This window comes from Protopterus annectens, chromosome 11.part0, assembly GCF_019279795.1.
Source record: "Protopterus annectens isolate FY-2018-M chromosome 11.part0, PAN1.0, whole genome shotgun sequence".
Lineage (NCBI taxonomy): Eukaryota > Metazoa > Chordata > Ceratodontiformes > Protopteridae > Protopterus > Protopterus annectens.
The window spans coordinates 59,715,171-59,733,525 of NC_056745.1; the positions used below are offsets into that span (position 1 = coordinate 59,715,171).

Genomic DNA, 18,355 nt, shown 5'->3' on the forward strand with positions numbered 1-18,355 from the left:
TTTAATAATGGTACAGGTCTGTATGAGGTACAACGATTTGGTATTTTGTTTTCCTTTAGTATTGGAGTAATTAAGGGATATTTCCAAGAGAGTGGTATTAATGCTTGTGATTGAATTTCTAATAGAGTTTCATGGTAAAGAGATAGTATTATTGAAAGAAAAAGTGTATATAGTTCCATAATTATGCCATCTATTCCTGGAGCTTTATTATTTTACCCTCTTTTAGTCTGTCAGTAATTTATTTATAGGATATGGGTGCTTGTACATCTAGTTTTAATTTTTCTGCTATTTTATATTAAAACATTTTGTATCTAGATTTAATTGGTCAATATGTGTATTCCCTTTTTGAAAATGTTCCATATAGTGATATCTGTAAGCATCAAGAATGTCACCTATATCCGAGACATTCTTCCCTTTCTTTTCATGGTAGATGCTTTTGATGTTGTTAGCTTTTGATTGTATTCTGATTCTTGTGGATAACTTATGTAAATATTTGGGAGAAGTAGCCAAGAAATTAATTTTTAGTTTTTCTAAAGCTAAACTAGTTTTATGTGTTAGAATTTCATTATATTTTTTGTTTAATTCCTCTACTTTCTTTTTAATCTCCAAAGAGTTTTGATTTCCTCCAGTTTTTACTGACAAAAGTTTAGACTGTAAATCTAATAATTCAGAGTCCCAGTCTCTGATTTTATTTTTGTACCAAGTAAGGGTTTTACCAAATATGTAAGCTTTTAATGAGTCCCATATCATTACTTTGTTTATTTCTGTAGTGTAATGAATATCTAAAAACATGTAATTCTGGTAACAACCAAGGTTTAAACTCTTTAATTTTTGTTATATGCTGGGATTCTGGTATTAGAGATTAATGATTTGAACCCACTTTGGAGTTTTAGACTCAATGAGTTGTGATCTGAAAAGGGATAAGGAATGAATGAGATGTTGGTAATTTTTGACTGAAAGTCATGGGCAACAAATATTTTGTCTATTCTAGCTTGGGTACCAAATCTATGATCCTGATGGGAGAACAACAGAGCGTTATTTTCTTCAAGTTTGAAAATATCTATTAAGTGGAATAATTCTACTCATTTGTTTAAGGCTTTTGAAACAGCAGATGTACGCAGCAGTCTCTTATTTGTAATCTCAGAAGCATCAAATATACAGTTAAAATATCCTCCTGTTATTAAGTTACCTTTATAATTATTTGAGATAAAATCTAAGTGTTTTTTGACTGTTCCCATTCCAGTTCCAGGGAACCGGTATAGATTAACTAGGGTCCATATTCTGTTATTAAATGTAACTATTACAAATGCCATAAGACCTTCTTTATCTTCATACTTATAAATGATTTCTGGGATGATTACATTAGTTTTCTATAGAATTGTTACCCCTTTTGTCTTTGTCATACAAAGATTGGCTCAGTATCATATATTCCTTAGGGTTTCATTTATAATTATTTGTTATGAAATGAGTTTCCTGAAGGAATACTACTTGTGCTTTGTTCGGTTTTAAATATTTCAGTAGATTTGATCTCTTACTAGGATTATTTAAGGCATTAGCATTTAGAGTTAATAAGGTTAAATCCATCTTGAATTATTTAGAAAGTATATCCTTATTTTTATTGTGACTATTAAACAGTTTTCTCTGATAACAGCAAAGCTTATGTTTAAATATAAACTTTTAAGAGAAAGTGTTAGTTCTATTTACCAATAAAGTGTTATATTGGTCAGGCTCACTAAGAAAGTTTTTGTATAATAACAAAATTAAAATAATAACTATTAACATAACTAAGATCCACTCTAGTCATGGAACTAAAATCATTCCTAATCTGGTAGATACATTTAGGTCCATCTGATGATCACTCGTACCTTTGACAAACCAAAACATCTGAGCTTCATAAACTAAACTATCATATGGAGAGTATTTGTAATAGGAATAAAAAGATTTGTATTATTTGTAACAGATTGTACTGCTTTTAGTAGATTAATCAATAATTCTCTTACAGCATAAATTATCTACCTATTGCAGATACAATTAGTATTTACAGAAAGGAAGATGGCAAGCAAGTCAATCATAATATGGTAAGTTATGTCATATATAAAACACTCTAAGGACGTTACACCATAAATAGTCATCTAACATATTCACCAGTATTAATAAAAATCAAATCTATCTTATATGATCCTCTAAGCTATGAGCAATCATACTTACAAAACATATTACCTAATATGAACTGGTAATAGTAAAACTTTATAACTAATATTTATAACACAATGTAGTCAAGTGAATATGTCAGAGGTTATATTGTGTACTTTACTAGCATATAAGTAATCATTTTGTTTTGTTACTATCTTGCTTAAAACATCAAATTTACATTTTGTAAACATTAATGAAAGTCAGTGTCTTTCAGATACCAGTAAACCTCTCCTTTTCCCCACATTCTTCGTGTGAGAAATTTTCATATATGGCACTTCTTAGTATGAAAGGAATGATATTATAAGCTAAATCTGCAGATTCTCTTGCTGTGTCTAATAATCACTATTGTTGGTGTCCTTCCTGTAGTTGTCTAACAGACAAACCAACTCTATCTCAAGTGTCACGTCTGTATTCATTAATTGCCATTCTATGACAAATACTAAGACTCTTAAATTTAAATAACAACCTTCTAAATTTTATAGTCTGTAGTAATTAGACTGATTTACTATTGTTAATTCAAGACTGTTCAGAATGAGACAATTGCATTCTGTGGCAATTCCAAAATTTCAGTCTTCTGTTGTTCTGTTTCCTTTGAACAACTTTACCTGTTTAGTGTCATATATAAAAACATTTGTCCCCTTGGTGACATCTTTTATATTTTAGATGGTCAAGATAGGTTTCAAACACTGAAATTCAAGTTAAAATAATTTCCTTGACTTATTATGCACATTTACTTGTATGAGAAATCAACAATCTTCTCCTTGATGCTCAGTATTATGTATGTCTTTATGGTATGTTAAAACAGCAGTGAAGTTATAAGACAAGCCCTTGTTACTAGATCCTTTCACTTAATATATAAATTCAGTAAACCTAGTTCCTGTTATGTAACAATTGTATGTTATGTATCTGAGACTACTATATTAATATATTTCATAACTATTGTGTATGTTTTGGGCTGTTGCTATGTTCTTTCAGAGACCATATGTTGTAATGATTATTCTGGTTACTAGTTCCTTCCAAGCATGACCATACAGTTCACCAAAGTTTAGTATGTAGAACTCATTGACTATTTACTTAAACTTTTTGGAGCAGAAAATACACTTTCAATATATAGTGCTGCACATGTATTGGGCATCAGAACAATTTTAGTAAGTTGAAGAGTGTGTTAAATGAGTGTCTGTATGCAGGCACGTAATTTAGCAACAACTTCTTAAACAGAGAGGCTTTCTAAATGCAGAGATTAATCCCGGAGCTCCACAGAGCCATTATGCATTGTCGTCATGGTTTCCGTTACTATGGAAACCTAAATGGAGTCTATTCCTGCAAGTATAAATGTATGATTTATACCAGGGGCTCGTGAGGCATTTGAAGCAAAAGCTTCATATCACCACAATTTTAATTCGATTTTCCCTCCTTTTTTCAGTGAGAAAACAACAGAGAAGAGAAAGAAGATAAAAAAAAAAAGAAAACTTCCCCAAGATGCTGCAGTGTCTAATAGAGGCCGTACGTTCCTGCAACTGCTCTATTCTACACCAAATAAACATGAAAGCATACCATCTGTTCCTTAATAAACCGATAATCGTAGCATCGTCCACTCGCACCCCTCAACCCCAAGCCGGTCCAGAAACATGTCACTCTTCATTTTAACAAGCCAGTAACATACTTTGAATGCAAAGTATCACCCTTATCACTTCAGTGATGAGAATGGCAGCATATTATCAACTGTTTGACACAATAGCATTTTTGTACGTCATATCAGATTAGTTAAAACAGCACGGATAGCTATAATACCTGACAAATTTTGATTATAGCTACATTTAGACAAATTATCAAATAATAACTATACCAAGGTCTTACTAACCAATATTTCAACAAGAAGACATAAATGACATGTCTGAAAATGTATAAAATGACAATAAAAGACCAAATAAAATAAAGATACTGCACGGCTGAACAATAAAACAAACGCTTAAGTGCTGGTTCCATTCATTCTGGTCAGTTTGTTTTATTGTTCAGCCATGCAGTATCTTTATTTTATTTTGTATAACAATGTAGTTTAACTGAGAGTGTCATTAAAACATTACAGTAAGTATTTAAACAACTAACAGGTACTACTACTTTTATAAAATATTAATTTGGTACATTTAAATCATGACACAAATGAAAAGTACCTCATTAAAACAATTAAGTAATTAAATTATTGAAAAATAAAAATCACTGAACAAACAAAGAATGTAAATATCCACTGAGTTTAATAAAGACTACATGTTTATATTATATGTTGCTTTGTTTAGATTAAAAGTACATTATTCCTATTTCACTTATATAGAAAATACGCCATCTTGACCTACCTGCGCTTGTGTAGAATTGTTGAACTCTTCAATCATTCTGAATAAAATATTACTGTTTTGCAATTGTTTAAGAAACTTTTTGTTTTAAGAATTCATACTTAGGATACATGCTCATTTTAAGTAATTACTGATAATAGTTCATATCAGTTGATACTTTGAGAGATGCAGTTGTAAGAGTTATTTTTTGAGACAGCTATCTTGGAATCAGTGTTTTGTTTCTTCTTTTTAGCATCAGTCCAAGGATTTGTTTTTTTTTTATTCTTTTAAGAGGTGGGGACATCCATTCCATTTCTTCTGGGATAGTAATTACATTGTTATTTTTAATGAATAAAGAAGTTTCTTCTAAGTCATTAAAGGTTCTCCTCTCATTGGCAAAGAGGATTTTTATCTTGGTTGAAAAGGCCAGCTGTGCCTTAATGTTGTTTTGTTTTAGTAGTTTTATTATTGACCAGACCTTGTTCCTTTGTTCTATTATTCTGCTAGAATAATCATTATCAAACCTTATCAGGCTCTGATTGTATTTTAAGGTTGATTTTCTCCAAGCAGATTTTAAGATTAGCTCCTTGTCCAGAAATGAAAGAAATTTTATGACCATTGACCTAGGTGAAGTATTTGTTGAATTAGAAACGGGATTCCTTAGTGCTCTGTGCTCCCTTTTAATTCCATAGGAGAAACCTTCTTTCAAGTGTAAAAAGTCAGGAATCCAAGTTGTTAAAAATGAAATAATATCCTCACCCTCAGTGTTTTCAGGCAGTCTGAAGATCCTAATGTTATTCCTCCATTCCCTGTTTTCTAAGTCATCTACTTTGTTAAGCAGCCAGGCATTTTGTTTAAGCAGATATTCTTTTTGCGTTTCTTCTTCTTTGAGTCTCCCTTCAATGTCATTTAGAGAAGTCGCTATGTTTATTTGGGGGGGGCTTGCCCCCCTGCTTATCTGTAGTGTAGGATATTATATTTGAGTTGGGGAGGAAGTTGTGTGCATGTGTTTGTGTGTGCTATATCTGTAGTATACCATTGGGATTTTGAATTTTGTGATTGTAGGGTTTCGGTGTTTGGTGTGTTCGACTAAGTAATTTTGAAATACAGAAATTCGGGATTTCAGTATTTCGAAATTACATAGTGAATCCATTTATTTTTGTTTGATGTTGTTGTAAAAGTTCCTTGAGAGTATCCGTCTGTTTTTGAGAATTTAATTTGAGGTTTTCTAAATCATTTTTAAAGCCATCCATTTTCAGGGATAGTTCCTGTAAGGTAGTTGTCATCAGTTGTAGTTTTCTCTTCAAAGCAGCATCCGGATGAGAATTCCTTGAGTTGTTTATTTTCAGTAATTCAAAATGTCACCAAGTTTCTTAACAGGAAAATTTTTATATAACTCTACCAAATTTAATATTTATGTAGTTTAGTTGTTTATCTATAGATATTTGACCTTTTTTTCCCTTAAAAATAATAACATTTTCCTATATTATTTTACTAGTTTATGGAGCTCTAAAATTTTACTGCTCTCAGTTGGCCATCCAGGCTCCACTCCCAGAAAAGTCAAATTTAACGCTACAGGTATTCAGTTATTAAAGTCTCTGAATTATATTTGAGATCTTTAGTATAGTTTCTAGTCAATACATAAATTGTAGAAAAATCTATAGCATTTTTAATAAATTGAATAAAAGTCCATTTTAAATGCAGAGCACTAAATGAAGAAATCTGGCTGTATTACACATAGTAAATGCAAGCAAAAATACAAATGTTGCTGAAATAATAATCCATTCTAAAATATCTAATTATAGGAAATCACATGTTTTTAACACTAAGTGGGTAGTTTAAATCTTATGGGAATGGAAAAAAGTATAACATTTGAAATAATCATTTGGTATTTTATGCTATTATTGAAAATTACCTAAGACTTGCTGCTAGTCAGCATACATTAAGTGTCCCGTCCGTCCATTGTCATTTTTGCTGTGCTATTTACAATAAAACCCTAACTGATAAACTTGTTGGTATTTCAGTTAATACTAAATTAATTTGCCCTGTATTTTTAAAGAATTCTACCTAAGATATGTAAGAAGCTGCAACAGTGCTTTTGTGACCAAAGATTTACAAACCACTGCAGGTCTGATGCCTCTCTATAGACAGGGTTGTGTCTGGTAGGCAGTCCTAAATGGATTCTTTCTTATACTGTCCATGTCCACAGATGGTCCAGGAATTATATTACTTGAGATTATTATTGACTGTTTTGCAACTGCAAGAGCAGAGTATTTCTTAAAGTAAGATACACAGCTGTGTGAGATTCTTACCATAAACTAAAATTGTGTTAGGACAGAGAATGACTCTAATGACTCTTGCTGACAAATAGACATGCTGTTATTGTTCTTTTTATTTGCTGGTTCTGGCTCACATGATGTAACTTTTACTTATTTAATGATGTCATACAGTCCTAATTCTTCCTGTTTAGAAGCTGATTTTATCTCAATATTTTGTATTCATTAGGAGAACTAAAGTTGAAGTGAGGTAATGCCATCTATGTATAATGGCACATGCTAGCTCGTATCTCTTGAGTCACTTGATCTTCATAACCTAGAACCACTGAGAGATAGTCAGGTGAGATGTCATGTGAATTGTTGAAGATCTCCTGTTGTGAGGTCATAGTTCAGTAGTGCATTGCATTATGGGAAGCACATGCTGATCTCCATAACAAACAGAATTTTTTGGTACTAGTACTTGCATTAATTCAATAATTCCCTTCCCTGACTTTCACTCATAATATACCATGTTATTCCCTCACTTCATATTGCAATTCCTGTTTGTATTAGACTAACTCACATTTAATTTCTCTATAAACTAAAATTTCTCTAAATATTAAATGATTGTCATATAACTTGAACTGATTCTTGGTGTGGTGCAGTGGTTAGTAGTGCCGCCTCACAGCAAGAGGTTCTTCGTTGATCCCTGACTGAGGTTGTGTTCTGTGTGGAGTCAACCTCCCTCCTGTGTCTGGTTTCGTGTCTCGGCTCCGGTTCCTCCCACATCCCAAAAGAAGACATGCTGCTGGTGGATGGCTTAAATTGGCTGTGTGTGCGCGGTGTGTGTGTGTGACTGTGGTGGAAGCTTGGGCACTGGGCTGGCCGACACTGCTGTGTGTATAAATCAACCAACAATGTGCTGTGGGAACAAATGTCATATAACTTGAACTGATTCTTAACAAATGTTTTTATATTATGTCTACTTTGTTATAATTGTTTAAACTGCAGATGTTTTTGTTTTATTTTAGAAGATTGTAAAATTATTGCTCTTAAAATTGTTTTGTAATAATTTGGAGCTTTTCTCCCCAGGCCTCTGCTGAAAATGGGCTTCTACTCAGTTGGTCTTTTCTGGTAATCAAAGTCAATACATACATACAAAAATACATAAATAAATACTACAGTTAGAGCAACAGACATATAGTTATGTCAGCTTCATTTGGAAAATTAGCATGCTAAATGCTATTTTTCCTCTTAGAGAAAAGATCGGAAAACAATAAATTAAGTATTGCACATTTATTAATCAATGTACTTTTCAAAGAATTACATTTTTAGATATGCCTGTCTAGGACACATGCAAACAGAGAAACACAATCTAAACCTTAAAGGTACAGATCACAACTAATCTGAAGGTATAATTAATAGTGAGAAGGTGGTTGCATGGAATAAAACGCTTTAATCCTTTTTGGGATAAACCCTATGTGGGTCATCCAGGTATTCCTACAACAGCAGTAAGCTGCCTTTTAGTGGCAGTGGGGGTGGGAGTTGGGATAGAAATCAGGTACTTAAAGGACCAACAGTTATGTCAGCGTAGAAGAGGGCAAATCAGCTGTGTATCAGCTAATGGCCTTTTCCTGCTACCAAACTACTTAATTTCTGTGACAGTTATTCTATATGTTTTATTAGGTCATTGTACAATAAGTCATGCTTCACTCATTTTTCATCATTAAGAAGTGTAACTCAAAAAAAGTGCAAACACACACACACACACACACACACACACACACACACACACACAAAATGTCTGTTGCAGGGGGCTTCACACCTCCACACCAGAATAACTTACAGATACCAACTCCACTGTTACACTATACTAGGGAAAAGTGAAAGAAAAGAAAAATACCTTGTGTGCAATGTCAGCTCCAGTAATACACAAATATACATTTCAACAAAAAGAAATTGCACAAAAGTCGCTCATACAAGAATGCCTCAGTGAAGACTAGGCACGCCTAATAATAGACGGGTATTATAGGTCATACCGGCATATCTGGCTGACCTCATTTTTTCATATATTTATATGAATTTGTAGAGAACTGATCCATCTGGACTGTTATGTGTCCAGCCTGGGACATGCAACATGTAAAAATGCAGTCTATTTGTATATGCATGCATACAGGTCACTTCTACGACTACAAGAAATGACAATTTCATGGAGGAAGTAAGAAAGTCTGTGTGTGTGTGTGTGTGTGTGTGTGTGTGTGTGTGTGTGTGTGTGTGTGTGTGTGTGTGTGTGTGTGTGTGTGTATATGTATATATATATATATATATATATATATATATATATATATGTGTGTGTGTGTGTGTGTGTGTGTGTGTGTGTCTATGTGTATGTGTGTGTGTTCAGTAAATGTTTGTTGATTTGTTAAAACAAAATATGATAATTTTTACAGAAGATGTCATAAATGCATTGTCACTGAGAGGTACTAATTACATTGCACAGAACTCCAGAAGAAACTAACCATTCCAGTGACCCAAAATGTGCTGGCAGGATTTTTTATTTCATAGGGACTACAAGGGCTGTGGCATGAGTAGGTAAAATGGAAGAAATTCAAAGGCTTTGGTTCACATAGATTTTTAAAGATGTACAAATCAGATACTGCGCATTCATTTTCTGGTTTCATGTTCTATGTTACTTTGTTATTCGTGTGTGACCTCTGGCCAGTACAGTTTGTGGGTCTATATTACATAATCAAATGGTCAAATATTCGAACACGTAATAGTCGACCTGTAATAATTGAACCGTCACAATGTCGAATGGAAAATAAAATAAAAAAATCCCACCCAAACAAACCATTTAAATGCTCTATGCAGGGGGGCAAGCCCCCCTGCACTCCCCACCCTCTCTACTTAAATATACCAACTCCAAGATTGCACTACAGTGCAGACAATGGAAAACTTCAGCATGTTCGACATTGTGATGGTCCGATTATTATGGGTTGACTATTACATGTTCGAATATTTGATCACGTAGTATACACCCGAGTTTGTCATGTTATATATACATGAAAGTCAGTTTGTATATATATATATTTTTTTTTTTTTTTCCTGACTGCTGACTAAAAATATTAAGCTATACAGTAATAGAGGAATGAGTCAGGCATAAGTACAGGTCTAACTCTTCTGAGCACACCTGTCAGGTTAAATGTTGACAATTACATTTTCTGCTGTGGTATGCAATCTGCTGGGAAAGCATCTGCTGTATACAGAATCTCATTTAAGATGCAGACAACCACAAAATAGCTTATGTCAGTTTTATAATGCAAGCTGTTGGAAGCCTGGAATTCTTTTTTCTGTTTTGCATACTGGATGACCTTTCGTGAAAGCATTAGGAATAAAATATAGGAGAATGCTTGTCTAATGCTGGTTATGTATTAAAATATTCTGAACTCGGCTGATACAGTTTACCCGATAGATTATTGGCTAGATCTATGAAACTCCAGTACTGTCGTAACTTTAAAAAATATGATGTTGATGGTGATGTTGAATGAATGAATATCATATTGTGACAATGAAAACTAAGAAAGCAAAAATTATAAAAAAGTGTGTGCAAATCCACACATAAGCTAAAACAAGCTGCAGATGCTATTGACAAAGTATGCATGTGTGTGTGTGTGTGTGTGTGTGTGTGTGTGTGTGTGTGTGTGTGTGTGTGTGTGTGTGTGTGTATAGTACTAATATGTAGAAGTTATACTTAAACACATTTTCTATTGCAGATATTTTTGCTACTGGAAAATATAACAATCGATTATACTAAGTGTTCCTGAGCATTCTCTAAAAATGTGGTTCCTGGTCAGTCTGCTCTCTGTTGTTTCTACTACTGCCTTCATAGCAGGTAAGTGATACTGCGAACAGAGCCATCACTGCATGCCATGTGATTCTGAATCATGTTGATTGTAGATATTCTGCTAGGTGATGTTACATTCCTGCTGACTGAAATTGTTAATATTTTTGCCATCGTATGATAAGAGCAGAAACCAGTTGGTATATGTACTTAAAGAATCTAGATAACATTTAAAAAGATAAATGGTTTGCTCCAAGTTTGAAACTTAGTGGGTTTATCATGTTTCTTCACTGGAAATTATACCATTCAGTTTGGTAAGAAAGGTAATGTTAATCCCCAGACTATATATATGGACTAAAGTGGGTCTGTATTACAACCTCAAAACCCCATAATGCTGAACACCTTTTCATCGACAGATATATGTCTAACTCCCAGATAACCAAACGGCCAGATCACCGATTTCTTTCCCAGGGAAAGAAATCGGTAGGCCAGCTGAACACAACACACCCCTACAAACATTACAAAATAGGGGGGACTCCCCCCACACCCCTCAATGTGGGTAGTGGTGCCCCCCACATCAACCCTAACTAAATATACTAACTCCTAGATCTCACTACAGTAGGGAAAAGGGCTAATCCACAGCGACAGCCAACCATTTTTTTTTTTCTCTAATAAAAAAACTTGGTGATCTGGCTGTTCAGTTAACTGGGATTCAACATATATGTGTCGATAAATAGGTATTCAGCATTATGCAGTGTCGAGGTCGTGATATAGACCCGACTAAAGTAATGCCACAGTTTCTTTTTTATTAGTTGTATGACAGCTTTCTACAAATTACTAATCACCAACTATAGTATCATTCTAGTATTTGTTTGTCTGTCTTTATTTATCCATCAACAAACTCCTTTTCCCATTTTTTTCTACATGAAGTTGGCATGTCAGTTCAACAACGACAATCACCTAAAGCCAGTGTTCACACTGACAGGGGTCTATATATAGCTACATCTATATCTATATCTAAATAAAACTTTTATACATATACATATAATACGTGTGTGTGTGTGTGTGTGTGTGTGTGTGTGTGTGTGTGTGTGTGTGTGTGTGTGTGTGTGTGTGTGTGTGTGTGTGTGTGTGTGTGTGTACACACACACACACACACACACACACACACACGTATGTCATAAATATATGTATAGATAGATATATAGATATAGATACACACACACACACACACACACACACACACACACACACACACACACACACACACACACAAACAATTTGTGGTGGAAGAATGTTTATTCATAACAACAGCAATTCAAACTACATTTATTATTAAATAATTACATTTCTAGATTTCAGTTGTGGTTTACATATTCATCAGTTCTTGAAATGTTATGTCTATTTCTCTGACCATAAGCATGCATTCTGCCATCCCTTATTTTCTTACTGGTCCAAAGGGCAAGAGTGGTCATTGCATGACTTATTGTCCACGGTAATAGAGGTTGATAAATGTGTCTCTGCTTGTATGTTATCCCCAGAATCCCCTAGTGAGTCAATGTCTGTTTCAGCATGTGAAGAAGACCCATCTTTAGCCCATGAATTAGTCAGAAGATATATCGGAAGCTTTCATATTGACTTTGTATGACAGTCGCCACATTTATTTATTATTATTATTTTACATTTGTTAACCGGGGGTGTCTGACTGAGCCGAAAAGGCCCTTTTTCAGCAGAGGCCTGGGGAGAAAAGCTCCACAAAGAAAAATTACAGACACATTTAATTATTTAGACATGATCAGTATAAACACAAATTACAGGAGACATATTTTTACAGTGGTATGCAGCACATACACAGTTACAGTGGAGAGAACAAACAAAAAAATATTAATTTTAAAAATAAAGGTAATTAATAGATTTGTGGTGTACAGCTGAAATTTGGAACATAGGTAGAATACATACATAGTACACAGGTACAGTACATACATTGTAGATTAGCCAGTGTTTGTGAGTAAGATTGAAAACTATTATCAAGTGCTCTAGATTTTATATGTATGTTATCCGCTTTCATTAACCTGGGGAGTAATCATGGCACTGCCAACTTTCCTTGAGATGTTGCCTGATGAGGTCTTTAAAGGAGGCTTTGGATGATGTGTTTTGAATGCTTGTAGGGACAGAGTTCCATTTTTTAGCCACTGAACTACTATATAGTGCATCTCCAAAGCTATTGTAGCTGTTGGTGACTTCTAGTAGTAATTTACTTGATGATCTAAGAGGCATTTTGGCTGAGTGATGTTGTACTAGGTTTTTGAGGGCAGGACACTTATTGGGGAGGTAATAGATAGAATGACAGAGGCAGAGCTGATTGTAGGTTAGGAGGTTGAGCAGTTCAAACCAGTGGAGCTGTCTCATTTACATTTGGCACATGCTCTCTGTTTATTTTCATCTGATAAACAGGAATTCATATTAAATAACATCCTTCTAATGAATGTGCCTGTGCTTGGAACAGCAGGAAATATATGATTTAGTTTATAAATATATATATATATATATATATATATATATATATATATATATACATGCATAGATAGATATGTATGTTTGTGTATGTATCTATATGTATGCATACATATATATATATATATATATATATATATATATCTTCTACACATAATCGAAACCAACACAACACCGACAACCACATCCAAGTCAGGTAGAACCATATATATATATATAAATATATGTGTGTGTGTGTGTGTGTGTGTGTGTAGATATATATATATATAATTTATTTATTTATTTAGTTGACATTTGTTTACTGGGGTGGTCTGACTGGGTCTACAGAACCCATTTTCAGCAGTGGCCCGGTGTAAAAAGCTCCACATATAGTACAATACAAACACAGTATAATGCAATACAGTAAAAATGATGTTAGAAATACTACACAAAAAATAAGTTGAAAGAACTAACTGGTACAAGATGTTGCAATATATGACTACACATCTAGACAATTCTATACAATTAAAACACTACAGACAATAATAGTCACTCTCACCATACATGACGTAGACGTTGCCCAAAAAAGTAGTATGTAGGTAGTGCAATATGTGACATTGCTGTAATAATACATGCAAAATAGAATATTAGTTTCAGTTAGGAAAACAGCAGCCAGAATAATAGTGATGCAGACAGATAGTGAGAGACAGTTAAGAAGAATAGAAGCAATAAAGCCTGGGCAGTAGCTTAAGGATATGGTACAGAAGCAGAGAAGGAGTTAGAAGAGCTTTAAGATGTTGCAGTTTGTGAGGGATTGAAGTGTTACAGAAGAGGAAGACCTGAGCACTAGGCAGGCTTTATGCAGGAGCAGAGCCATGTATTTTTGAGATGATGTTTTAAAGAGGCTTTGAAATGGGTTAGGTCAGGCATAGACCTGGTAGCTAGAGGCAGTGAATTCCAATGTATAGAGACAGAGTATGAATACAGAGAGTGACCAGGTTTTCTTGTGGGTATTGAGATAGCTAAGAGATTGTTGTCTTTTGATTGTAGGGATTGATTTGGTGTGTAAGGTGTGACTAGATTGGCTAGTGCAGGGCAGGCAGTTGGCTTGAAAATAAGGTTGTACAAGGTGGAGAGTTGAATAAAGGCGAGCTGGTTGGGGAGTTCAAGCCTGTTTAATTCTAGGAGTGGTTTACAGTGGTATGTGTGATATTTAGAGTTTGTGGCAAACTTTGCAACTTTGTTGTAGCACTGTTCTAACTTGCTTAGGGTAGAAGTTTGTAAGTTAGTTAAGAGAGAGGCACCATAAAGAAAGGAGGGGAAGTAAAAATGTTTTTGCAAGGGCAGTTTTGGGTGCTGCAGTAAAGAACTGTTTATTTTTATATAAGAGTCCCTGTTTTTGATGAGTTTTCTTTATATTTTGCTGGATATGGGGGTCAAATGAAAGTTTATTGTCAATGATAACAACTAGAAGTTTTGTTTCCTGCACTGTTTCTATGACAGTGTTGTCAGATACAAGGATGATGAAATGATCAGTGACAGGGGAGGTGTTTTGGGGACGAGAGTATTAGTTTTGTCTTCTTTTTGTTAAGAAAGAGTTGAGCATTTCTTAGGCAGGATTCGACTGCAGTAAAGGACTGAGTTTTTGAAAGTAGTTCTGGTAGTGATTGAGCAGTGCAGATTATGGTGGAAATGGAATCATTAGCGTACTGAATGAGGGTCCCAGGGTGAGAGGCAGTGTGAAGGTTGTTTGTAAAAATATTGAAGAGTAGGGATCCTAGGATGGAGCCTTGGGGACTCCAGTAGGGTTGTGGAGGAAGGATGAAAGTTCATTGGACCATTTCAGTGCTTGTTTATGATCCTTGAGGTAGCTCAGAAACCATTTTACTGTGCTATGTGAGAAGCCTAGGTTAGACAGTGTGTTCAAAATTAAGGGGTGAGACACTGTGTCAAAGGCCTTGGAGAAATCAAGGAATCCTGCATCTGTGGCCTTGTTCATGGTGTGTGTAAAAGGTAATAGGGCTGTAGCTGTGCTGTGGGTAGGTTGGAAGCCATGTTGGGTTTTGGTTAAAAGATTGTTTTGCAATAGATATTGTATTACTTGCTGACAGATACCTCTCTTGAGAATTTTGGATATGGTTGACAAGATGGATATAGGATGGAAATTGGATGGATCAAAAGAGTTGCCTCCTTTGTGGATGGGGGTGATGTGAGATAGTTTCTATATGGTATGTACTTCTAATTCAGATAAAGACCTAGTTATAAGGATACTGATTGGGTAGGTGACTGAGTTAGCAGCCAGTTTGAGGTAGTATGGGGGGAAATTGTCAGCTGAGATAGAGCAAGGTTTTAGTTTTTGTAGCAGTTTCTTAATGGTGTCAGTGGGTGTGGACTGAAATGAGAATGGGGTTTGTATGACATTTTTCTGAGTAGGGGGGAGGGTTAATTATGACAGGGTTACAAGTAGTTGGTGGCACGGAGTTGGTGTCTGAATAGGTTGAAGGGTGGGGTGGGGGGGTCAACATTAGGGTGTTAGTTAATAAGTCCAAAATTGATTTTATGAAGTGCATGTTAACGTTTTCGGCTATTTGTGATGGAGGGGTATCTGGTGATAGGGTGTGCTCTCCATTTCTTCCAGGGTTAAGTAGAGAAAATATGGAGTGCCAACATTTACTGGGGTTGATTTTATGCTGGAGTTGAAGCTGGGAATAATATGACTTCTTATCTCTGTTGATTAGTTTTTTCACATTGTTACGTAGTGTTTTGAAATTAACATGATTTTGTTCATTTTTGTTTTGTTTCCAGGTTGACTAAGCTAGGTCTCTTTGCTTCATCAGGTGTTTACGTTCCTTAAAGAGCCATGGTGCTGAGTTATTTTTTGATTATTTTATACAAATGAGAGCTAGTGTATTAAGTATGTGAAGGAAAGTGTTATTAAAGTATAGTACAGCATCATTAAGGGGTAGTTGTTTAAGGGATGTCCAGTCTATTTCCTGTAGGAGATTGTTGAATTTATGCTAACAAAAATTAATTGAGTTCCTAACTAATTTTATAGTGTGTACTCTTAGTTGTTGGGAGTTTGTTCAAAGGGAATAAGCTGGTAGATGATCCCTCAGGGAGTTAGACAGTGTACTAGAAGTATTTGTGGGGAACATATATATATATATACATATATATATATATATATATATATATATACATATATATATATATATATATATATATATATATATATATACACACATATATATATATATCTATGGATCTATGACAATTGAACGAAAGTTCAGTAGTCCGAATCTACATTCACCGAACACACTTTAGCGAAAGCGCTTTTAACCGAAAAGCACTTTCGCTAAAGTTCCCAATATAAACACCAAAAAAAAAAAAAAAAAAAACATATAACTAATGTTTATGTAGGGGGGCAAGCCCCCCTGCACCCTCCACACCCCCTACTTTTATATTCTCACTCCGCGATCGCACTACAGTGGGGAAAAGGGAATATTCCCTCATCCCCACTGTACTACGATCTCAGCAACAGTCATTCCCCCCTGATTTTCCCTATATCTTATCATACTTTCACGAAAGTGCTTTTACGGTGAGAAGCACTTTTGCAAATGCATGATCAGCGGTTTCACTCAGTGAAACTGCCGTTCTTGCATTAGTACAGATCCTATATAGATATATGTATAAATATATATATATATATATATATATATATATATATATATATATATATAGTTCCCTATCAGAAGCCTGAAACACTATAAGCTTGAAAATCAAAATCCTGAAACCAAAAGCCTGAAAATTCAAAATCCCGAAAACCCAAAATCCTGAAACTCAAAATCCTAAAAACACAAAATGGACATACTGGCGTCATTGTGGCTTGCTATTTTTAGCCCATGTGGTGTTAGGTCATGTTGTGTTGTTGTCAGGTAAAGTGTGTGTGGTGTTTTATGTTAGTATGCAATAGTGACAAATATTGGGGTTAGAGTTAGGGTTAGGCGCGGTCAGGTGAGTGTGTGCGATATTAGCCGGGAGGGGGTTATTAGTTAGGGGGTCAGGGGTCAGTTGGTAGATAGAGTGTTATTTACATTTTATATTTAGCATTATTTTGTTTTTTTTTGGATTTTGTTTTTTTGGATTTTGGGTTTTTTTTTTTTGAATTTTCAGGCTTTTTTGATTTTCAAGCTTATAGTGTTTCAGGCTTCTGAGGAATATATATATATATATATATATATATATATATATATATACACACACACACACACACACACACACACACACACACACACACACACACACATATATACACACACACACACACACACACACACATATATATATATATATATATATATATATATATACACACACACACACACACACACACATATATATATATATATATATATATATATATATCCTGAAAGATAGATTTAAGGCCCACAGGCAAGCTGGAGGAAGATGCATGTTGAATTTCATGCAAAATATATGACCATTATAAACCTTGTTCAATGGCCGTGTCATAGAAAATAAAAGTGTGACATAGGTTGCTTATAATAAGGGCTGGAAGACTGGACAAGGAAAAACAATAGATGAGCTAGAGAATGGTACTGATTGGTGACCATAGCTGAGAAGGACAGAAGTGCTAAGGATCTATGGTGGAAGCCCTAAGTAGTTGGAGGGAAGGCTGGTAATTTGGCAAGAAAAATGCATTAGGTAGGTGAGAGATGTGGATGAACAGTTAAATGAATGGCTACCTTTTTAATTTCTGAAAGCTAAACTTAAGTTAGAGAAAGGAGATTGGTTGTTATAATGTGGGTTCTTAAAGCTAGTAACCAGAGACTCAGAACAGCTGGCATGAGGGCAAGGAGAAATGTAAAGATACAGGAGTAGAAACAGTAAATTATGAAGAAGTACGTTTAGCTTTAGGAAATTTTGAACTAGGTCAAAAATGAAAGAATTGGTATCATCCACAGGCAGTTGGGGATGGATGTACATGAATGTGCTTTTGTTAAACAGAGAGATCACTGAAGTAAAGAAGATGCATTATGGGCAGAAGATATTTTTTTGGAAAGAAATGTTGGCAGTAATGAAAATGTTAAGAGTCTATGCCTTTTGGGGATCTGTGTGTATGGACGGTGCACAGATGGTACAGCATTCTTGTAAGAAGACACTGAGAAGTGTTGGATACATCCATAGAGTGCCAGACATGTGGAGAGGAAATGCTGATTAGATGCACA

At 34.7% G+C, this 18,355-nt stretch overlaps 1 protein-coding gene across 2 annotated transcripts in view; it reads left to right on the forward strand.

Annotated features, from left to right (window-relative positions):
* The window catches only part of CNTN1 (contactin 1), a 1,190,489-nt gene that overhangs the window by 454,368 nt on the left and 717,766 nt on the right, over positions 1–18,355 (forward strand). For both annotated transcript variants that reach the window (XM_044087442.1, XM_044087443.1), the window contains one exon: positions 10,549–10,667. In XM_044087442.1, coding sequence (XP_043943377.1) covers positions 10,613–10,667 — 55 coding nt within the window. In that variant the 5' untranslated portion in view covers positions 10,549–10,612. The remainder of the gene's footprint in view (positions 1–10,548; positions 10,668–18,355) is intronic.